General features: G+C 50.0%; 1 protein-coding gene across 4 annotated transcripts in view; it reads left to right on the top strand.

Moving 5' to 3' along the window:
* Positions 1-17,106: 17,106 nt before the first annotated feature.
* The window catches only part of AGAP1 (ArfGAP with GTPase domain, ankyrin repeat and PH domain 1), a 551,343-nt gene continuing 544,430 nt past the window's right edge, over positions 17,107-24,019 (top strand). For all 4 annotated transcript variants that reach the window (XM_082395530.1, XM_082395527.1, XM_082395538.1 and 1 more), the window contains exon 1: positions 17,107-17,388. In XM_082395530.1, the coding sequence (XP_082251656.1) occupies positions 17,226-17,388 (163 nt within the window). In that variant the 5' untranslated portion in view covers positions 17,107-17,225. The remainder of the gene's footprint in view (positions 17,389-24,019) is intronic.

Here is a 24,019-nt window from a genome sequence, read left to right as displayed (position 1 = left end):
GATCAACATTTTGGCCATAGGGGTTCTTCTGCCCCCCCAACCCAGAACTGCTGCACGAGGCCGTATGAGCTACTTTCAGTGCAACACTAGGACCCTTGCTCCTACCCCCTCACACACACCTGTACCTGTGGGAGAACCCTGAGTGATGCTGCATGCTCCCCCACCCGGTCTCAACACCCCCTCCATCCAAAAAGAAATCCACATCTGGATCCAACACACGTGCAAGTAATGTAGAATTTACTGATTTCCATGGAAAGGAAAGAATGCCATATAGGGGGAAAAATGCATGTCATACAGTAAAACTTAATGCAGTTTCTGCATTAGTCATGTTAATTTTCTCTCTAGGTTTTAGAACAGATTACCTATTGCTGAGCCTCTCACTCTCCCCATCTCTTCCCACAGAGCCTTGAAATCACCTTCTATCGTCCAAGGCTTTTCAATTATTCTTCTGCAAACATTTACTTCCTTTCTTCAAAACAAACAACCCGGGCTTCCCTGGTGGCGCAGTGGTTGAGAATCTGCCTGCTAATGCAGGGGACACGGGTTCGAGCCCTGGTCTGGGAAGATCCCACATGCCGCGGAGCAACTAGGCCCGTGAGCCACAACTACTGAGCCTGCACGTCTGGAGCCTGTGCTCTGCAACAAGAGAGGCCGCGATAGTGAGAGGCCCGCGCACCGCGATGAAGAGTGGCCCCCGCTTGCCGCAACTAGAGAAAGCCCTAACACAGAAACGAAGACCCAACACAGCCAAAAATAAAAATAAATAAATAAATTTAAAACAAACAAACAAACAAACAAACAAACAACCCAGTCATTCGCCAAAACTTGAGCAGATTCTGCTCCTCAAGACTAGACCTTCAGGTCATCTTTCCCATGAAGGTCAAGGTCAAAGAGAAGTTCAGGTGCTACAGGGTAATCAACACATAAACCTGAGGGAAAAGAAAATGGAAATCTGGCCTAGACACTTGGGCTGAAGAAGACACTGAAGCTGATGTAAAGAGCAACTCACCTCAAGTCCACTGGAGCACACACTTGGAATTAGTTAATTAGTGATGAGAAAGTATTTGCTTACTGACAGCTCTGAGAAGGAAGTGAGTCTCTTTTATTTACCATCGTGTCCCAAATCTCCATTACGCTGACCGCCTTGCACAGAGTAGGTGCTCTGTAAACATTTATTGGCTGGTTGACTGGTCCCATTTTATGCTAACCCCAATAGAGCCTATGCATGCATATATTTTGAAAAATAAAATAAGATTTTAGAGGGCACATTTAACCTAACTCAGTTAGACATACTTTGAGTTTGAGAAGAAATGTAAAAGGGCATTAAACATTATAATTGCATGTGTGTAAATTAAATTAGTAACTGATGTTACTAATAAGATTGAGGGTGTTACTAATAAGATTCCCAGAAACATAATTATAATACCGTATGCAGTAGGTGTTTTAGTGGCTCCATTTTATAGATGAGAAAACCAAGGCCCAAAGATGGTAATGAATTCACCTAAGTCATTTAGTTAACAATAGCCAGAATTTGAATTAAGTGGACTGGTGTATGTGGGTTCTATCTGTGGTTAGATTGAGTGGTTCCGGGAGAGGGCTCTGGACCAGATATTTTCTCCTACTGCTACATCTGCCATTGTTTTCTGGGTGACTTGAGACTAGTTTTAGGCCTCTGTTTTCTCATCCATAATGAAGAGCCATCTGGAGGTGCTGTGCACGGTTCTGGCATGGTGACATCACAAGCACAGGGCTGGTCATCACTTCCAGGAAGAGTGGTTTGACAGAGAGTGAGCCCGCACGTGGTCCAGAATACTGCCGAGACACAGGTGGGTGAATTGCCCGGGGCCAGAATTGCTGCCAGAAGCGAAGGACGGTGAGATTCTACTCCAGGTCTGGGGGAAAGAATTGGATAGAACACCTACGTCACCCCACTTAGGATATTTCACCCTATAAACCTGGCGGTGACTTTGTGCTTCTAATAACCAGGCGGGTGATAAGTGGGATAACGGCACAAACAGGCCCTTTGGAGTCCCAGAGAAATTAGCTTTTTGAGGGAAATACAAAGGGATTGCATTCATTTCTAAGAAACTTCTAGAAACTGCTTGGTTTTTACAAATAGTATGGGCTTCCTTAAACAGGTCTGTGATCTAAAATATTTTAGAGAAAAGTTTAATAGCAAGGATTAGAAGAGCAACCACAAAAATGTTTCCATTAACAGCTATGAAGTTGTAAGACCCCATTCCCATACCATCCTGGTTAACCAGAGATTTTTGATGGACCAGGTATACTACATCCTGACTATACCTTATGAGACCGGCAGATGAGACCAACGGCTCCACCTGGAACTTGTAAGTGCAGAATCTCAGGCCTTACCTAAGATCTGCTGAATCAGGACCTGCAGATTTAATAAGACCCCAGGTGATTTGTGTGTATATTAAAGTTTGAGAAGTGCTGGCCTACAGGTCCTCTGGTCCATCTGATATTTTTCAAGCAAGGAAGCAGAAGCCCAGGAAAAGAAGTTTTTACTCCAGGTGACAGGAAGGTGGGGGGCTGTGACAGGGAAGCCCCAGAGCCCCCATGCCCAGCGGAGGCTCGTCCCTACTCCTTCCTCTGCCCCAGCGCCCCCCGCCACCCCACCCCCCAATTATGAGACTCTCTTCTCCATCCCCTTGCCCCAGAGATGGATGGAGGATGGGCCAGCTGTGTGGCCCCTTAGAGCAGCACACAGCCAGGGACACAAAGCACCCCTGCAAGAGAAAGGAGCTGGAGGATGCATGCCTCCCAGAATGCTCTCAGGGTGTGCACAGTGTGTGGAGAAGGATGTGGGCACCACGGCTGGTACCTTTCCCTACGCCCGAGGCTTGCCTCCCAAACCCACACGTGGATTTTCCCTGTGGGAACCTGAGATCTCTTTGACCACAGAATGTGCTAGGTTTGAAATGTCAGGGAACTGATGCCTCAGAAGACAGCCCTTCATAAATGAATTGGTGGGTAAATACCTTGACTTCCTCACCTGTGGGGGACAAGGACCACTTTGGGGTGACCCCATGCAGTCTTCTAGAGGACCTGGGCAAAGGAGCCCCCATTGCCCTACAGCAACACCCTTCTCAGGAGCACACCCTAAGCTGGCTTCCTCCCTTTCCTTATCTTACTTCCCAGCACCCCTTCTGGAGATTCCTGGGATCACCTCCCAAATCAGCTCCTTGCCCTTGAATCCTCTCAGAGTCTGCTTCTGAAGCAATCCAACTGGACTGAGATGAGAAACCCAAAGATGGTCACCACACTGCACTGTAGGTAGGGTGGTTTCCTCCAGAACTTTGGTTCTGTGAATCAGTGATGCAGGTTTGGGGCAGAGCTGAACTGCCGTGGAGAACGGGGACCAGGGCTGGCTTGAGCTACCCCAAGACACCTTTCTCTTTACATTCCTGGAACAGCCTAGCTTCACATCTATGTACATTAGATACTCAGTGAATATTGGTTTGATAGGCACCAAGTTATTCTCCTTCCAGGCCACCCACCAAGCTCTGTCCAGCTTTGTGTGATACTCAGTAAGGTGTGTCTTGGTTTCATAACTGCTTCAAAGACTTGTTTGGTAAAACATAACCAGTGAAATTGAGAAAAGAGTTGCCAAAGCTTGGTGTGTACTGTTTGCATATTCATGAAGTTCCTATGCACTCAGTCCCATGGGCATCAAAATAAAGGCTCTGTATTCATTGTGCTACTCCTTCATTATGTATTCAGAGGTCGCCCACAGAATAGCTGTAGCTACAAGGGAGTCCAGATTAAGGACTCTCTGACTTTCCCCCAGCATTTCCCCTGCTCTGTTACGACTAGAGGTCTGCTGTTGACTCATTTGCGTAGGTTAGAAGGCAGTTGTGCAAACAACATTTTTTCAGATTTTCTTCAAGCATGAGAAAGGTCAATGAGATAAGATGATTAAAATGTTTTTTCGATTAGGAAAAAGAAAAAATGTCTGCTGTTAAGGCAACACCTTTCAGAAGACCCTCTAAAACCAGGCCGGACCCTCTAAAACTTGCGCAGGGGTCAGCAAACTCTTTCTGCAACGGGCCCAACAGTAAGTGTTTTAGGCTTTGCAGGCCTCAGGTCTCTGTCTTAACTACTCAACTCTGTGGTGTGAAAGCAGCCAGTCACAATGTGCAAATGTATGGGTGTGCATGTGTTCTAATAAAACTTTATTTAGACACCCAAATTTGAATTTTATTTACTTCCAAATGTTATAAAAATAGTCTTCTTTTGACTTTTTAAATAAAATGTGGCAATGATTCTTACCTCATAGGCCATCTGGCCTGCTGGCTCTCTTTTGCCAGCCCCTAACCTGGTGTTCTGTCACCCACTCTCCACTCTTGGTGGAGGGAAGGAGGGAAGGAAAATATAATAGAACCGGAGAGAGGTGTTGGGAAGGAAAGCAAATTTCCCCTCTGCCCACATCATCCCTGTGCCCCATCTTCCATGTCCTGTAGAACAAAAACACCCCAAGTAGATAAGGCCTACAGATGATCATGCAGAAATGTCATGGGTCTAGGAAGTTTTTAAGTACCTAGAAAGTTTTTTGACATCTTGTACTGATGTGTCTTGCTTCTTAAGTAACACCCATGCCCCAAACTGAATCTAATGGGGAACCTTGCATGTTAATAAGATAAAAGTGAAGCTTTTATGTAAAGGGAGTCAGTGTTGGGGGTGAGGGAGAACCCCATGCACTCACATCCCACCCCCGCAGCGAGCCGGCTTCCTTAGGGGGCTCCGAGGAACACAATCGGATGACCACTGTCCTAATAAGAGGAGGCAAGTCCGAACACCACTGCTGTTCCTTTTTCAAAGGCAGTCTTACATTCCTGGGATACACGCAGAAAGCTGGCCAGCATGCTGGATGCCGAGTGGGCCCTGGATCCCAGCCGGGCACATGCCAGGGCCTCCTCTACAGGGCACACTCACACCCCGGGCAGAGTGTGACACACAGGAAGGGATTATTGTCAGGCAACATGTTGAGCTGGGTGGGTCACAGCTTAGCAAAGCATCGAATGACAGTCAAAACATGGAGCCTGGTGAGAACAGGAGAGACTGAAGTTAAGGCAGGGAAAATGCTCTTCCCTTCCACAGAAGCCATGCCCACTGATCTAGATCTGTTTGGTAATAGTCTCAACTTCCATATCACAGAAAATGTCTCTGTGATCACACATTCCCTTGTGGGTTTTGTTTGTTTGTTTTTGTTTTTTAATTTGGCCACACCGCACAGCTTGAGGGATCTTAGTTCCCCGATCAGGGATCGAACACAGGCCCTCGGCAGTGAAAGCGTGGAGTCCTAACCACTGGACCGCGAGGGAATTCCTCCCTTGTGTTTTTAAAATTAGAGATTCACTGTGGTTAGAAGGGAAACAGGTGTGCTCACACTCAGAAAACTGGGCTTTACCCTCCAGGTGTGTCGAGTCTGGCTGTAGCCTTGGGCCCGTCACCTCCTCCCTGACCCTCGGACCTCTTGGGTGCACAGCATTAGCTGCCCTGTGATGTCTTAGAAGGTTAAATAAGGTGATGTTGACAGGTGCCCAGCCAAGGATTTAGCGACCTTTCGGTAAATATTTAAACTTAATCTATATTTGGACACCAAGTGAAAACTGAAGAACAGAAAAGCAGTCCTTTTGGGGGGCTGTTGTTTTGTATACTTTCAGAGGGTGCAGCAAAAGGAAGTTTACCAAACGTATTAAATCCTAAACTTTAACAAACCCCCCCCGAAGATATTGTAACAAATAATCCATAAAACAAACAGATACAAAGCACAAGTGCAAAGATGTTTGCAAAAATACATGGCAATTGTGATTAGAAAAAAATAGTTGGTAAACATTACAGAAACCCTCCTTTCAGACGCCTCAACAGATCCTTTCTAAATCAGTTACTTGGTTTTCATATGATCTGGGAGAAGATTATATAATTTCAAAAGTGTCTGTAAACTACTCATTTGCATCTGATTTCTCAATGTCTAATTTGTTCATCAGCCAAAACTATATGTATAAAACCGGCTTTTTAATCAGCTCACAGAATGTGTGGAAGAAAATTAATCTTCCATTATATGAGAGAAGAATTCTTACATTCAGAATTATTATGCATTTTGCACTTGGTACAAGGAGGAATGATTTACAGAATTGTGTTAGCTTGTGTCTCTATAAACATCCACTTTAAAAACTGCTGCAAATCCAAGGTTGGTGTGCTGCATTTTCACACCCCCAGGAGCTGACGTGAACTCGGAACAGAGTTTTCATGGCACACGCAGAAGAGGGCTTGAGCAGGTTGCTAGGAGGATAAGGCATCTTTGCCTTTTGTCCTCATTTGGAAAAGAGAAAAAGAAACAGTGGCTGGCTCCAAGGGAAAATTCTAGGGAAACCGTTCTTGTGTGGCTGTGTTCCTATCAGGCAAGGGGAAGGAAATTGCCACCAAAGCAGTGGAATTTCTCCACTGGAGCCGGCCCCTCCTCCTGCTCTGGCCACCTGAGTCTTAGCCATATGCTGATACCCACGCTGTGTGGGCTCAGGAATTGGTAACTTTCACAGGGTCAGTTCCACTCCTGAGTTCGTTTTTAACAAGTAGTGCAGGAAGCAACTTCACCCACGGGGGCCTCAGTTTTTTCATTGGTGCACGAAAGGGACTCTGAGGTCTCTTCCGTAGTGTTGATTCTGTGACAATCTGAGACCAGACTTCTAACTACTTCTCTCCAGCACAAATCTTAGGAGCTGGAACCCTGGTCTGGAAGCAGACTGATCCTGGTGGAGTGGTTTCCCCCTGACAGCCATCAAAAGGACTTGCCCTGGGCTTCCCTGGTGGCGCAGTGGTTGAGCATCTGCCTGCCAATGCAGGGGACACGGGTTCGAGCCCTGGTCTGGGAAGATCCCACATGCCGCGGAGCAGCTGGGCCCATGAGCCACAACTGCTGAGCCTGCGTGTCTGGAGCTTGTGCTTCGCAACAGGAGAGGCCGCGATGGTGAGAGGCCCGCACACCGTGATGAAAAGTAGCCCCCGCTCGCCGCAACTGGAGAAAGCCCTCGCACAGAAACGAAGACCCAACACAGCCATAAATAAAATAAATAAATTAAAAAAAAAAAAATGACATACAAATGTTACAAATTCCTTAAAATATTGTTTAGGTTTATCAGCAGTTCAAAGTTCTATTAGTATACTGGCTGCTACATCTTGTTAATTAATATGTTAATAAAGAAGCACATATATTCCTATATCATAAACTGTTAAATATCTTGATAATTCTAATTCAATATAACTGGTTTCCTTCATAGTCCTATGTATTTTATTGAATGACTTTTAGAATATTAAATTAAATTTTAGATAAAAATGAGAAGAGCTCACAGTGCTTTAATGTTCCACAGAGAGGCTGGGTTTTTTGGTTTTGTTTTTTTGGGAGGCTGGTCACTAAGCATGTGTTGATGTGGATATATCTGAGGGACAGCCCATGATATATTTCACTGAAATATGCAAAGCCCGTGTCTGTTTCCATTGTCCTGTCAGCATCAGTGGAAGGCACAATCAAGGCCCCCAAAGATGTCTGTGTCCTAATGCTGGAATCTGTGAAAACGCTACCTTAAGTGGCAAAAGGGATTTTGCAGATGTGATTAAAATAAAGATCTTGAGATGGGGAGATTGTCCTGGATCATCAGTGGACTCAAAGTAATCAATCACAAGGTCCTTTAAAGAGGGAGGCAGGAGGGTGGGAGAGAAATTTGAAGATGCTATGATACTGGCTTTGAAGATGGAAGAAGTGGCCACACACCAAGGACCGTAGGCAGCCTCCAGATGCTAGAAAAGCCACGCAAACAGATTCTCCCCCGGAGCCTCCAAAAGGACTGCAGGCCTACGGACACCTTGATTTTAGCCGCATGAGATCCATTTCAGGCTTCTGTCTTCCAGAACTGAGATAATAAATAGGTGTTGTTTTCAGCCAGTAAGTTTGTGGTAATTTGTTGCAGGAGCCATGGGAATCAGATACCACATGGAAACTGCAGAAGAGTTATGCTTAGCAAAGACACCCAAAGAGAAGGCGGGGGTGGGGGGGTGAGAGGTTTCCTTGTATGTTTGTCCTTCGAGAAGTAGTACTTCCTTGCTGTCTTCACAAAACAACAAAAGTTTCACAGAACAACTGTTACCTTTAGACAGCACTCACCCCCACTACCTATGATGCACTGATATTCTATTCTATTTGTTCTATTCTGTTCTATTCTATTGTATTCTATTCTATTCATTGATAAGATTGGTTTTGCAACCTCTTAAAGAATCGTGACCCATAGAATGCATCTCTGAATAACAATTACTCCTTAATTTAGGAAAATATGGTGATTTTGTGTGTGTGTGTGTCCCCAGACCTTTATCCAAAGGAGTAAAGTAAGTTTCATAAAGTGTCGTGGTTTGGGGCAAATTCCTTCCTGGTGATTCAAGACAACTGGGGCCGTGAGGAGAGGAGCAACTGGCCTCCAGAGAAAGGAGGGCTCGAGGGCAAAGGTCAGGAGTGAGAGCTCCACATGGCAGAACCAAGACACTTCCCAGAAAAGTAACATTCAGGGTTCAGCTTCAATTTGCTCCCATCTACCCTGAACTCTGACTTACCCCATCCCACTTTCTGTTGCCCCAAGCTTTCTAAGAGTCCTCAAGAACCGCACTCCCATTTCAGTGGCAGTTGGAGAAATAAAACTTGGATTTCATACAGGAAACATTTTGCATTTTCAGTGGGATTTTGAAAATCTTGATAAAATCATATAGCATCCATTATTAATTTTAAGGATAGCCCATAAACATGGAAATCTTTTTTTTTTTAAATAAATTTATTTATTTATTTTTATTTATTTTTGGCTACGTTGGGTCTTCGTTGCTGCGTGCAGGCTTTCTCTAGTTGTGGCGAGCGGGGGCTACTCTTCCTTGCGGTGCGCGGGTTTCTCATTGTGGTGGCTTGTTGCGGAGCACAGGCTCTAGGTGCATGGGCTTCAGTAGTTGTAGCACGTGGGCTCAGTAGTTGTGGCTCGTGGGCTCTAGAGTGCAGGCTCAGTAGTTGTGGTGCATGGGCTTAGTTGCTCCACGGCATGTGGGATCTTCCCGGACCAGGGCTCAAACCCGTGTCCCCTGCATTGGCAGGCGGATTCTTAACCACTGTGCCGCCAGGGTAGTCCCATGAAAATCTTTTTTAAATGACCTTGAGCTAAATAGTACTATTGCTCATTTTGTTTACTCTGCATATTAGGAAGATATTCTTTTAACCCTGCAAATAAGCACTGACTGACCTAAAAATGTAAGTGCAAAAGAAATGAAGCCTTTAAAGACTGTGTTCATCTGTGTTTCTGTTTTCCATCCCTTTGCCTCAAGAGCTGTGGGGGCCTTTGGGGGGATTCTGAGCATGTTAGTAGTAGGTGACTTATCAGGTTACACAAATCTCATGAGTTTCAAAGGCTACCTGGTACTGAGGGGTGTGGGTGGGTCCAAGGCTGATTCTGGGAACCCAACATTTCTTTTGAAAACCCTTCTAGTTACGCATAGGTAGCTTCAAATGCAACTACTATTACACTTGACAACCCCAAATAGTAAACAACAAGTGCATACTGAACACTGGCAGTGTCTGTTAGTGTGTTATAGGCAGAATAATGTCCCCCCTCCACACCCCAAAGATGTCTAGGTCCTAACGCCTGGAACCTGTGGATATGTTACCTTACATGGCAAAGGGGAATTAAGGTTGCAGATGGAATTAAAGTTATTAATCATCTGATCTTGAAATGGGGAAATGAGCCTGGATTATCAGGTGGGATCAATATAATCACAAAGGTTCTGACAAGTGGGATGAGGCAAAGGAGGGGGTCAGAGTGATGTCACGTGAGAACAACTCAACTCACCTTTGCTGGCCATGAAATTGATGGAGGAGGGGGCCGCAGGCCAGGGAGTGCAGGCAGCCTTAGGAAGCTGGAAAAGACAAGGAGACAGATGCTCTGCAGAGCTTACAGAAAGGACCGTGATGTTGATGCCTTGATTTTAGCCTGATGAGACCCGTGTCAGACTTCTGACCTGTAGAACTACAGGATAACACATTGGTGTTGTTGGTGGCAGCAGTAGAAAACCAATGACTCTGTTTCAGAAGGTGAGTCATGGGCACCAGATAAGGGCTGCCTGGAGAGGACAAGCAGAGCTGATGGGGGAACTGGATTCTCTCTCAAGGGGGCCCTTATTCAGGGCAAATGTCAACAAATGATGAATCAAGAAACAAAAATGTCATATATTCTCACACACGTATCAAGATTCTCATACATTTGCACAGGTTCAAGGATCCCCTCTCCGTTAGTGTCTATTCCTGTAGAACAAGTCACTCTCAAATTTAGAGGCTTAAAACAACGATAATCGTTTATTATCTCTCAGCGTTTTGATAAGTCCAGAATTCAGACAAGGCACGAGAGAACAGGTTGTCTCACGCTACCTTACCTGGGTCTCAGCTGGAAGACTTGAAGCTTGGGAGTTAGAATCATCTGAAGGATCTTGTATTCACACGATCTTGTAGCCTCTCCATGTGGCTTGGGCTTCCTCACAACATGGTGGTCAAGGGCCAGTGAAAAGTGTGGAGGAGGGGTGAGAAAGATAAGACCAGTAGGAGGTGTATTGCTTTATATGAACCATCCTCAGAAATCCTGCATCACTGCTTCTGCTGCCCTCGATGGCTGGGAAAGTTACACGTACAGAAAAGGTGGACGCTGCCCCTCTATTTCTTCCCTTAGAGAAGTGGAGTAAGTCAGATCTGGATTATTTGCTTACTATGGCCTCGTGAACTTGGGAAAGTTGACTGTAGCTCTGATAGCAATAATAATCCAATGTTTTAGGTGTTATAATCTATCTTTTACAGAAAAGTAAACTGAGGCTTATAGAACTCCTTGTTCCATTGCTGGGATAATACCTGCAGTTGACAAAGCATTTGCCCACATACCTTATTCAGATGTTCACAACTGCCCTGTGAGATGTCACTGCTTTCTTCCCTGGGCCAAACAACTGAATGAAGAACACAATTTCAGCTAAAGGGCTCGATTACATGGCCAAGGATGGCGTGCTCCACTGCACTAATAGCCAGCTCTGCACTACCTTCCAACAGTAGGATTATACAGCCACACCTTTGCCACATAACTCTGCAGGGTCCTCTCATGGTGGGTGGGGTGTTCTTCCCTCCCCTATTCTGGGCACAGTCCTGTGACCTGCTTTGGCCACGGGGATGTCAGCAAATGTGAAGAGTGCAGAGGTTTGAAATGAGCTTGCCCAATGGGGCTTGTTCTCCTGAACTTTCCCCATCACTAAGAGACGCACATGCCTCCTGAAGTCCTGCAGTGCCAGGAGGAGAATGAGAGCTACGTGGAGTAGAGAGGCATGGCCCCGCAGAGCCCAGTCTAGATCAGCCTAGAGCTCAAACTGCAAAAATGCCAACACGCTTTGTGTGTGTTCTGGTCCTCACCCCAGAGTCATTTCCTCAGAGAGCAAAATGCAAGATAAGGAAATTTTATCTTGGCCCTTTCTGAATTACCCCTCTTTCTGGTCCCTGCTCTCCTCTCCTGCCCTATGTGGCCCCTCCCCACCTCCATCTGGAGCCCAAAGCCTTCGTGAGATGCTAGTTCCCCGCAACGACCCTCTGCTCTCTGCAGATGACCCTATGAGATGAAGCAACCTCTGTCATATTACAGTCTACACACATGTCAAATAAAAATCTCAGAGCTCCCCAACCAAGCGTGCAAAGTAATCTAATGACATCAATTCAAGCTCAGGTAAATAGATAAAGCAATAAGAATCCAGAGACACAGAATATTTTATAAATTTTCTAAATCACTTCTTAGAGATAATTTAGGTGGAATAGCTATGTAGCTATGTGTAAGGGCACCTGTGCAGGCTTGGGGGATGGGGAGCATTTTGATGTTTAAAATTATGACAATAAAGTTTTTCCCCTGGAGGACACAACTCACACCGTTTCATTTCAGGAGAAAGTAAAGATATATGGCTAGGCACTAGCAGAAATGCCCTAAATTTACACTTTTACTTAGACATGACCGGAATTATTCATCCAACTGTAACTCAGTCACTGAATGTTTGAGTGTGTAAACCCTGTGTTCATGTGCGTGTGTGTGTTGGGGGGGTGGTTCACGGCCACCTTCATTTATAACTATTTTCACTCTCTGTTTACAATCTCTGAGTTGGATTCAGAAATTGAACCCCAAAAGCAATGCCTCTTCTACAGACAGTCCCCTGGAATGGAGGCTCTCTAAGGGCAGGCATCATCTTTTTCATCTTTCTGTTTCTAGAATGTAGTACCTGTCTAGGACAGAGTAGGTGATCAAAGAAGATCTGTTGAATGAATAAATGAGAGAATGAATGAATGAATGAATGGGATGGTTATCAGGCTTTTCCTTGATACTTCTGGTGACAGGAGAAATTCACTACTTTGAGAGCCAGCTTGCTCTCACAGTAAAGTTTTCACTCACAAATTAAAGTCCCTGGAAGGACTATCATATCAAAATTGGCCCGAATTCTTGGCTGTATTCACAGTAAATACCACTGGGTCTCATGTCGCTAGAAAAACTAACTTTCATTTCAATTCAGCTAATATTTATTGAACACCTACTATGTGCCTGGTATGATGGGAGGGGAGCCCTTACCTTAGAAGAGATATTTACTATTTTTTTTTTTACTATTTTTCATCAGTTAACTTGTTGAATATTTATTGCCCCTACAGTGACCAAGGACTGTGCAGAAGAGGGATGGTCCTTGTCTTCATGGAAATTACAATTTAATGGGGGAAGCCATTAATTTGATAAGCATTTATTGGGCACCTGCTATGTGTCAGGCACTTATAGGTGCTGGAGCTAGAACAAGGAATAAAGCAGATGGAAATCCTGGCCCTCATAGAGTTTATATTCTGGTCGGGACACAGAATACACCCAAGATAACTAAGTAAAGTATGTACTGTATCAGATGGGGATGAGTGCTAAGAAAAAATTTAAGCAAGTGTATTAACTTCCTATTGTTGTTGTAACAAATTAGCACAAACATAGTGGTGTAAACAACACAAATTTATTATCTTATAGTTCTGGAGGTCACAAGTCAGAAATGAGTTGATAGGACTGGATTCCTTCTGGAACCTTTAGGAGAGAATCCATTTTCTTGCCTTTTCCAGCTTCTAAAGGCCACTTATTTTCTTTGGCTCATGGTCCCATCCTTCTATCTTCAAAGCCAGCAGTGTAGCATCTTCCAACTTCTCTCTCTCCCTCTCATCCCTGCATCTATCCTCGTAGCTCCTTCTCTGACTCTGACCCTGATGCCTCCCCTCTTATAAGACCCCTTGTAATTACATTGGACCCACCCAGAGAGTCCAGGATAATCTCATCTCAACATCATTGACTTCATTGCATCTGCAAAACCCCTTTGCCATGTAAGATAACATAGTTATAGGTTTCAGGGATTAGGATGTGGGCATGTTTCGGGGCCATGATTTTTCCTGCCACAGCAAGGAAGGAAGACGTGAAGTGTTGGTGAAGAGGGATGCCATTTTAGACAGGGTGTCAGAAGAGGCCTCACGGAGAAGGTGGCTTTGGAGTAATGTGTGAAGGAAATGATGGAGCTGCTGAAATTGCTGGGGGAAGAGCATTCCTGACAGAGGAAACACCATGTGCAAATACATGAATCGGGTGTGTGCCGGGTATATTTAAGGAACAGCAAGGAGGCCAGGCAGCGTGGCTAAAGAGGGGAGAATGGGGCAGAAGGACAGATGCTGTGGTGGGAGGTGTACCAAGAAGCTAGGGGAGATAATCCTCCCTAGGTCTCTTGCACTTCTGCATGTCTGAGTGAAGAGGCATGGACTGCCTTTGTTCTTTTCAAAAAACTTTTTTGGCTGCATTGGGTCTTTGATGCTGTGTGTGGGCTTTCTCTAGTTGCAGCGAGCAGGGGCTACTCTTCGTTGCAGTGCACGGGCTTCTCATTGCGGTGGCTTCTCTTGTTGCGGAGCATGGGCTCTAGGCATGCGGGCTTCAGTAGCTGCAGTATGCAGGCTCAGTAGTTGTGGCACGCAGGCCCTAGAGTGCACGGGCTTCAGTAGTTGTGGCACACGGGCTCAGTAGTTGTGGCTTTGACTGCCTTTCTTCTGAACTACCTTTTCAAGAACTTTTGTAGAGCAAACAGCCTTGGGAGATGAAGATAGGGTTTCCTGTCACAGTTATAGGGCAGAATGCTTACTGCCCATATAAAAGATTGGGGTTCTCTAAGCTCAGGGTTCCTGTCCTATAGGTCAGTCCGCTATATGCGCATCTGGACCTCTTGGCCCTCTGGGAACTGGGGCTCCGTTAACTACCAGCTCATGAAAATGCTGATCCTCTAGCTACTACTATTGCTATGAATAATAAAGTCCTTTGTTTCTGACCCAGGAGTCTCGTGTCTTTGGCAGGCTACCTTGTTAGCTTACAAGTAGGGGGAACCATCACACCCCGCACAGCTCTTGATAGGCTCTAGTGTGTGTATGGCTTTGGAGACCACAGTAAGGAGCTGAATTTTACTCTGAACGGGACAGGAGTCACGGGAGGGTTTTGAGCAGAAGCTTAACGTGACCTAACTTGGGTTTTATAAGGGTCACCAGGGCTGCCTTCTTGAGAACAGACTGTAAGGGCACAAGATAAGAAGCAAGGAGATCAACTGCCAGATCAATTTCCTAGCAATAACCCAGAGGCAAGATGATCACGACTTTAGCAAGTTGGTGGCAGTGGGGTGGTGAGAAGCTGTGAGATTCTGGATCTTGGGGAGGTAGAGCTGACACTATTTGGGGTATGGGGGAGAGAGGCATCAAGGATGGTTGTTAGCCTGAGCAAAAGGAGGCCTGAAGTTGCCCATAACTGGAACAGAGAAGATTTCAGGAGGAGCAGGAGGAGGGCATAGCAAGAGTTCAGTTTGAGACACGTTAGATTTCAGTTGTCAGCGGGCATCCAGGAGACGCTGAGGCAGCGGTTGGATATGAATTTGTGATTCAGGGTTGAGGTCTGGGCTAGAGACATGAATTTGAGGTTCATTAACCTGTATATGATATTCACACCCAAAAGACAGAGATTCCCCGCTTATAGAAAAGAGACCCGGAGATGAGCCCCAGCGGCTCGCCATATTAAAAGGTTACAGGAGTAAGAGGGGATCACAAACCGGACTGAGAAGCCGGGAAGGTAGTGGGAAAGCCTGGTGATCATGTTATCCCAGCAGCCAGGAGAAGGGTTCAAGGAGGGGACCGACCAATGACTGCTGATACGTTAAGTAAGATGAGGCCACATTGTCGGCATCTCAGTTACTACGGTTAGGTAGGATGAGAGCAAAGCCAGAGGCATATCACAGAGGGAGCCGCGAACTCTGCCTCAGGCATCAGGGACCCTGCTGGGATTTGGGGATAGGGAGGAGGGCACGAGCAAGGGCTCAGAGTGCTGAAGGTGGTCGGCACATTTGTCTGGGGGAAGTGTGAGCCCAAAGAGTGTAACCCAAGCAGGCTGGATACCAGGGTGAGTAAGCCACAAGCAGGCTGCACATGAACCAGGTGAAGGCTCAGCTGGCTTTGATCAGGGATGCCAGGGCAGCGGACTCGCGTTTCCAAAAGGTCACTTGGATGGGCGGGGGCAGGGACCAGGCCGGTGCGCACAAACTTGGCGCCGGTGCTCAGCACATCTGCAGCTATCCGGTTTGCCTCGAACCTGCGGGATTAGCCTTCTGCGCGCGCTGGGCCCACTGCTGCAGTGCGGTCCGGCCCCGCGGGGTCCCGGGCGCTGAGCTTACGCGGGGATTGGGGTGGGTGAGCAGGCTGGGGACCCACATCTCAGTTTGCTTGTTTTTTTTTGTTTTTTTTTTAATTTTAAAGGAAAAGGATGCCTCGGGAGACTCCGTGGTATTTCACAGCACCTCGTGTCCCCGTCTAAACTTCACTCCTGGCCTGTGAATACCCACGCCGCCACGGCTAAGGAGGCTCTTCGCCTTCGGGAAGAAATTTAGTTTATTTAGAGGAAGCACTCGTGCCACTTTCGCAAAAGGAGACAGCAAGTGAAAACTGGGGCTGGGGGGAAGGGAGGCAGCAAAGTGCGGTCGGGGGACACGGCGAGTCGCAGAGGCTCCTCTAGGCAGCCGCTCAGAAACAAACAAAAACGCGGGCGGGGTCGCGCACCGCCTCCCGGGTCCCGAGGCGGCGGGACAGCCGCGGGGCAGCGCAGAGACTCGTGGAGAGGCTGGGGCAGGGGCCCGGCCGCGTCGCGGGTCTGCGAGCCCGTCAGCCCAGCCGCTCGCCCCCGGGGCCCCGGCCGCACGCGGGCCCCGGGCGTCGTGCGCGCCTCGTCCCCGCGGTCCCGGCGGGGCGCCGACGCGGCGCGGCGCGGCGCGGACTACAAGTCCCAGGAAGCCTAGGGGCAGGCGCGGGGCGGAGCCTGGCGCAATTCCCCGGGATCCGGCGCGCTGGGAAGCGCCGGGGAGGACGCAGCGGCGGCGGGCGGCGGGCGGCGAGCGGCGAGCGGCGAGCGCGCGGGCGGGCGGGGCGCGGGCGGAGGCGGGGCCGACGTGGGCCGGAGCCCTGCGTGCCAGGGAGGGGGCTGGCCGGGCAGGCGGCGGGTGGCGCTCGGCGCGGGCTCCGCGGTTTGCAAGGCGCCTGCGGCTCGGTCCCGGCTCGGCGGGCGGCGCACGGCGGGCTCGGCGCGGGGGCCCCGGCGCGCCGGGCGGCGCAGCACGCAGCGCGCGGACCCACGCCGCGGCCGGGCGCCCCGAGCGGCGCGGCCGCTGCCCGGGGGCCGGCCCTCGGCCCCGGCGCTCAGAGCGCGGCAGCTGCCTGGGCTTTAATGGCTGCTCGGCGGGGCAGCGCCTAGGGGTGGAAGGCGGCTGCGGCGCAGGAAGGCGCCCGAGCGAGCCTCCTCCGGGGCCGGCCGCGCCCGCCGCGGCGCTCCATGGGGGCCCGCTGACCCGGGGCGCCGGGGCCCGCTCGCTCGCCCGCCCGCCGGCCGCGCGTCCCGGCCATGAACTGAGTCGGCGGGCCGGCCCCGCGCCTGCTCCGCCCGCTCCTTTCTTCTCGCGCCTCCTCCGCCCGCCGCCGGCGGGCCCGGCTCCCCGGGGGCTGCGGCGCCCCGGGCTCGGCGGCCCGCGGGCCCCGGGGCGCGGGGCGGCGGCGGCGGCGGCGGGGGGCGCGCGGCTCCGGGCGCGGTGCCTGCACCATGAACTACCAGCAGCAGCTGGCCAACTCGGCTGCCATCCGGGCCGAGATCCAGCGCTTCGAGTCGGTCCACCCCAACATCTACTCCATCTACGAGCTGCTGGAGCGCGTGGAGGAGCCGGTGCTGCAGAACCAGATCCGGGAGCACGTCATCGCCATCGAAGGTGAGGGCCGGGCCGCCGCGGGGCTTCTGGAAGGCGCGGGGGAGCGGGCGGGCGCGCGCGTGTGTGTGCGTGCGTGTGTACACACGCGCCGGGCCGTGGCACGCGGCTGCCCCGCCGAGTGGGCACTGCGGTGCTTCTCACCCCACAAGGCCGGGCGAGAGCGGAGGGGGAGGCCGAGGGCCGGGCGAGCGCGCCGCCAGCTCTGCCAGGGAAGATGGATCGCCGGCGATAATGTGCTAATGGGCAGTAGAGTCTCCGGTGAGAAAGTGGCTCCGTGTGGCCGCGTCCTGGGCCACCCGAGTGACCCGGCCCAGCCCAAGCCCCGGGGCAGCCGGAGGGGTTGGCGCCACCGGACCGCGACAGGTTACCAGGCTGGGGCCGAGCGTCTTGCTGGACGTTGAAGAGGTCTTTTGAGAAGTGTTGCTGCTGGGGGCGAGGCTCTGGCTGGGGTGTTTAGGCGGGCAGGGCCAACCCCTTTGGTGTCTTTGGCCATTTCGGGGGCACAGTGGAGAGAGCTGACCTTAGCCGGAGCGGAGAGCCAGCCCCCGCTGCAGGCTGCATCGTGTCCCGGTGCTGGTCCACCTGCCCCTGTTCAGAAGCTGGCTTCTTGTATGGCGTGTTTTCTACCAAAAGTCCTGGGTCACATCAGAAGAACCCTCCCTGGGGGGGTCTCACTGTCACATACCTGGCACTGGGAGGCCACCCACCCTTCCTGCAAGTCAGGCGAGGCAGTGATCCTAAGGAGCCCTGCAGCCGAGTTCTGCCTCTCCTGGGCCTGTGCTTTCTCGGGTTTACCATGGCTGTTATTTCCCTGCTACTCAGCTTCCGGTTTGTTCCCTTGCTTCCCTTCTCACTGCCATTGGCCAATGATGGTAAAAGAACTGAAGCGTGGGTTGTCCATAATATAGAACTGTTCTGACCAAAAGCCACTCTGGCCGCAGTTGAGGAACACTGGGAAGGTTCTAGGGCCTGGCAGGAGTGTGTCGGGAGCCCAGCCGCAGGCATCGCCCCGCTCCCCTCCATCTGCAGGTGAGGGGGCCCTGGCCTCAGGAGAGCATTGCTCTGGCGCCGTGCTGCCTGAGCTGCTCACCCCGGAGTGTCTTGGTTTGACGCGTGACCAGTTAGGTGGGGAAGGTGGATGTGGCAGTGCTGATCCTCTTGGCATTTGGCAGCCCCGTGGACTTGAACAGCATCCCGGCCAGGATGCTCATTGGTCGCCTGCATCCACAGGGGACTTGCTAATCCCGGGGAGGGTCTGAACAGCGCTCCAGCCTTATGTGGGCCTGGCTCTCAGAGCACCTGGCCGCCCTGTTGGCGATTTAAGATGCTTCCAGATTCCTCGAGAGGCAGAGGCTGCAGTGTGGCTCTGACAAGACTCGTGGGAGGCCGCGGGACCGGCACACGGCTGCTGATGCTGGGTGAGCTTGCAGAAACGTCCCTCCAGAGCCGGGGCTCTGGCTCCGTGGCCACCCAAGTGAAGGGCTCCTGTGCCTGTTTCCGCTGTCTCTCTGCAGCTCTCTGGCAGCATCCATAGGAGTCTGATGAGAAACACTTTGAAAGCTGGTGACGAGCACTGAAAGCACCGGGCTGAGAGCACCTAGCCTCTGTGCAGAGACCTCTGGCTGAGTGTGAGCCATGCTGCCTCGTTTTCATTTCCCTTCGCGAAGCCCGCTTCCGGGGTCTCGGGCACCCCCCGCAAAGCATTTTGACTTTCTAGCAAGAGGATGTGGTTTCATTTTTGTGTTCTTCTCCTTCTTTCCTAAAAAAACCAAAACATTGTGTGGTTCCCAGATGGTGGTTTCTGGTAGCTTGCTGTCTACCTGCGCTATGTCAGAGTTTAGGCCCCTTCTTGGCTAGAAACCTTGTTATCATTAATAAGATGCAGAATCAGTGATGAATCCTGCTTGGGACTTTGGCAATGCTATTATTTTTTTGTTAGAAAAAGGAATGTTTATATCGCGTCAGGGCTGTGGTTAATTTAATGAGGCTTAAGAACCATTCAAATATGATTCTGTTCTTTGCATTGTCATTAACAACGATACCACTTTTTACTTGTATAGAACTTTAGCAAGCATGCTCTTGCATTCATAAGCTGGATGTGGGGCTGTACCAACCCTGTGAGAGAACGTGGGCCAGCTTCATTCAGTGAAGGACAATGACCTCCTGAACGTGTGACTGAGGTCAGAGTCGGGTCTGAACCAAAGGATCCTTTGAACCTAGGTCTGCAGCCCCCCAGAGAAATATAATGCTCCTCCTAATGAAATATAAGTTCATTTGTTATAATGAAATGTTCTCACACACTACCAATTTTAAGATACGGTTGTGATTTATATCTACATCATTAATATTTTGGAAATTGAGAAGATTGCTCAGTTGTGGCAGGATGACATTTTTCCTGTGAGGAGAGAAGCATGCAGAAACAGTTCTGTGCAATTGTGTAGGATATGGGTTCTTCACTCACACCAAGTAGGAGAGCATTGCCGTGGGGTACGGAGACTGCAGACGCATTTAACTCTGTGCTGTAACTGAGTGTGCGCCCAGAGGATCACAGTACCTCGAAGAAACACACGCAGATCTGCCCCTGCCTGTGAACCTTGCAGGTGAGGATGGTATAGTAGCAAAACGTAAACCTCTCTGAATTTTAAAATAAGACCGTTTCCAATCAGGAAAGTATATGCACGTCATAACAAATGGTTTAAACATCGCTTGCCTCAACAAACAGAAAATTGCCTGCATTTTAGAGGAGATGCAGCTAGGCTTTTTTCCTTCCTCTGTGTGTACCTACGCAAAGTTGGAGTCATACTTACAAAACTACCTGATTAGCATAAAGTGAGCACTTTTCAACGTTATGAAACAATTTCAAAGATACGATTTTTCACGTCGGCGTAATATTCCAGCGTTTGACTGTGCCATAATTTACTTAAAATTTGCCTGTTTTCCGGAGTCTTTCAAGAATTGTTGGCTGTTGGAGTGAGGAGTGGACTTATCAAAGGGGAGGGTGTTTCTGCTAATGCTTATTTCACAGTGATTCTAAGAGGGTCTGGACTGGAAAGTCTCTTAATGATGGTCCGAATTGTATATATTTTAGTCGAAAGAGCTCACCAAGATCCCCAAATCTGAATGGGTCTGTGACCCTGCTTGAAGGCATGGGGAATGTGATTTAGTTCTCAGTCCTGTTTTAAAACATTACCTTGCCAAAAAAAAAAAAAAAAGAAAAAGAAAAAGGAAAGAAAGAAAAGTGTTTTTTCAAATCTTTATTTTGGACTTTGAGAGATTTTTTTTTTCTCCAATCTCTGGAGTTTAAGGAAGCATTGCCTGTTGTTTTCAGATTGACCTGGTCAGATTTCTGGGCTGTCCCCCAGGGGCGTGGCCGGCACCCTGGGTGTCCTCCATGCCTGGAAATGAACGGGGACCAGCCCGCCTCCTGGGTGAGCAAGCATCTTGCCTAGGGTCCCCCCTCCAGTTCTCCTTTAAAAAGCCCACCTGGGGTTGATGGGGGTTGAGGTGAATGAGTCAGCTGCCTTTCTTGTTAAATAAAGCTTGTTCTTCTAGTACGGGTAAAGCCTCTGTTAGCCATTGCACCTTGTAATTCAGCTTGCCTGCCTGCCGCAGAACCGCGATGCAAACGATAACCCGGCCAGCTCACTCAGCCGGGCCGTGGCCGAGCCCCTAACCAGCATTCATGCCTCCACGCTCACCAAGCAGCTGCTCGGGGAGCGGGGCACCGAGTTCCCCACTGGCCCTGCCGGTGGTTTGCGTGGCTTCCTGGGAAGGCTTGGGGAGGTCCCAGTGGCCCAGTGCTCGGCAAGAGAACTCCTCCTGGCACCCCTGGTCAGGGCACTTACACAGGGGCATTGAAGGGCTGAGCCCCGGCATTTGGGGAGCCTGGGAAGATGGGGCAGGGAGCCCCTTTCATCCCACCATGCAGCAGCTCTGTTGAGCGCCTGCGTGCAGCAGAGCGCCGAGTGCTTGACCTGCGTCATCTCAGTCCATCCTGTGATGATTCCATGACACAGATGCCACCTTGGAGGCCCAGAAAGGGTGGGAAACTTGCTGGAAAGAGATGGGCTGGGCTGGTCAAACCTCATCGCTGGCTCTCTAGCCCTTTCTGAGCTAGGAATGAAGTTCTTGGTTATTCATAGTTCCCACAGGCTGAATGTACAAACCATCCCAAGCACGTGTCCCCTTTACCCAAGACAGGAAGGGGTAGCGGATGTCACCACTAACCGAAAGCCTTACGCGCTCTGTGTGGTTGCTTACCTCGGCAGAACTTCTGCAAGAGTTTGTTTGCCTGTAAGAATTTATTTAATCTGGTTGGGGCAGGTGTGTGTGTTTAAGGAACAAATCCCTTCTTCCTGCCGTGAATGAGCATAACCCTTCCTGGATACTCTTGGCTATGTTCGTAATCTTTCAGGCTTCATACGAGCTGTAAGTTTGGGGCCTTTTCGTTATTGGTATGAGTGCCACAGTCTCCTCCTTCAAAATAATTCTCGGGTGGCGGGCCGTCACTTCCAGGTGAAATTTCATACCTTAACGGTCTCCGGACCCTTCCAGATTCCGGGCGTCCCTTCAGCCTGGCTGAAGTCAGCATCTTCCCTGTCTGTCCCAGGCCCCAGCTCCCAGCAAGGACTGGGGGCCCTTTGAGGAAAATCAGGTCGTGCTTGTGTTCTGTCTCCTCAGGGATGCGGTGTGTCGTGTCTGGCCCTTGGGGGACGCCCGGGAATTGTTTGTCGAGCGGGTGACTTGTCAGAGGGGCTCACGTTTTCTCTGGCGTTTGGGTCCTCTTGCCCCTCACTGGTGATCTGAACAATGTTGAGCCTCTGGCAGGAGTGACGGTGTTTTGATAGTTGTCACAAGAGCACAGGTGTTAGGGCCAGGGTGTTTTTGGGTCTGGTGGGTTAGCCTGGGTGGAAACTAAAATCTGTGTGGTGTTTGGGTGGAAATGAAGTTTTCTCTAGTGCATGTAGGGGAAGAAAAAGATGTGCTTGCTTAATCCTGGCAACTTTTTCAACCTGGCTCTCGGCAAAAGGGTGGTGTTTCTTCCTCCTGGGTGTAAGTGAATTTCAGACGTAGCGTCGATACCGTTGATAGGGATGGATGAGTGACAGGCTGGGTGGCTGACGTAGTATCTTCAGTGGAACGTTGAGAGCCTTGGTCCTCGAAGTTAAGCGCGCAGTGGAATCACATGGAGGGCTTGGGAAAACAGGTTGCTGGCCCTGCCCCCAGAGTTTCCAGTTCTGTAGGTTTGGAGCAGGCCTGAGAACGTGCTTTTGACAAGTTTCCAAAGGATGCTGGTGGTGTCGGTCCAGGGACGGCACTTTGAGAAGCATGGCCGGGGAGGGGAGGGAGCCCCGGCGGCGGCGGACTGGGCGTCGCCTCTGGGCCAGGGCTCCGCGCGGTGCTTTCAGTCAGCGGAGGGGCGTCCTCCTGTCCTTCCCTGTGGGTGACAGCAGCCCAGGGCGTTGCTTCTGGTGACACAGCTTAAACGCAGTGGAGGAGGCCCTGAAGCCCAGGTTCGAATGGGTTCAAGTCCAGGTTCACTCTGCTTCCACGGTGCTGACGCTGAGCGCCCTGCAAGGAGCGTGGCTGGTGGGTGGTGGACATTGCCAGGGGCATCCCTTAGGGAGGGAGACCGTAAATCCCAGTCCGGGGCTCTGTGGACTTCCCTTCCTGTGTCTCCGCGGTCGTTGATCTTTAGCGTAGTCTCCTGTGTGTTTAAGTGGGGTTCTTCCGTATTCACTTGTTATGATAATTTGGCAGGTGATACATTTTGTTTTTGTTGTGCAGCTAAAAGAGCGTTTCTAAACAGGGGAGCTGTATGTTATTAGCAGTTTAAGAAGGCTGTGTGGGGAGCCTGGTGGAAGTGACTCAGAAGGGAGAAGCAGCCCTGGCAGCTGCAGGAACCTTCACAGCGGAACCTGGAGCCCTGTTACTACCACCTCTGTTGTTGTTGTTGTTGTTGTTGGTTTTTTTGTGTGTGTGTGTCTCAGACTGAGTTTTTATTTTGTTAAGACTAAAATCTCTTATTTTGCATCCTTTTTTCCCGTGTACCCTGCAGGTGTTTACAGTTGGTGCATCTCGCTCTGGCTTGTTTGAACTACTGATTTAGTCCTGTCTCTTGTTTCTCGATGTTCCAGCAAACCCGTGTCCCCCACCCCTCCCCCGCACCCCCTGCCCAACGCTCCAGATTCTTTGAGGCCTTCGCCTAAGTGATTGAGTTTGGCAAAGCGGATCAGGCTGAGTTATTTTTAAAATCCAGGGTTGGGGGTTCTGATCTGGTGCTTAGCCGCATAATTCCTACCCTTTGTTAAGTACCTTTCTCTGAGAAGGAAAATGTACTCTGCAGATGTTCATCTCTAATCTCTGCAGCATCTGTGATTTTCCTCGGGTTCTGAGCACCAGGCCCGGTGTGTGCTGCCCTGGGCCCCGTCCTTCCGGGAGCTGCGGGCCGCTGAGGCTGAGGGGGACGTTGGCTCCCATCTTGTGGTGTGGGAAGCCTGCACACCGGGTCGCGGTGATGACCCATCCGGGGGCAGGGCTGGCATCGCAGTGGGTCCCACCCCTCCACCTCCCTGTGCTCTCTGCTCACGACTGACCCAGGCCGGCGGGTCTGTCTTGGTTGCATGTGGCG

This window comes from Balaenoptera borealis (assembly GCF_965194805.1).
Source record: "Balaenoptera borealis genome assembly, chromosome: 6".
Lineage (NCBI taxonomy): Eukaryota > Metazoa > Chordata > Mammalia > Artiodactyla > Balaenopteridae > Balaenoptera > Balaenoptera borealis.
This window is presented reverse-complemented; position numbering and strand designations above follow the sequence as displayed.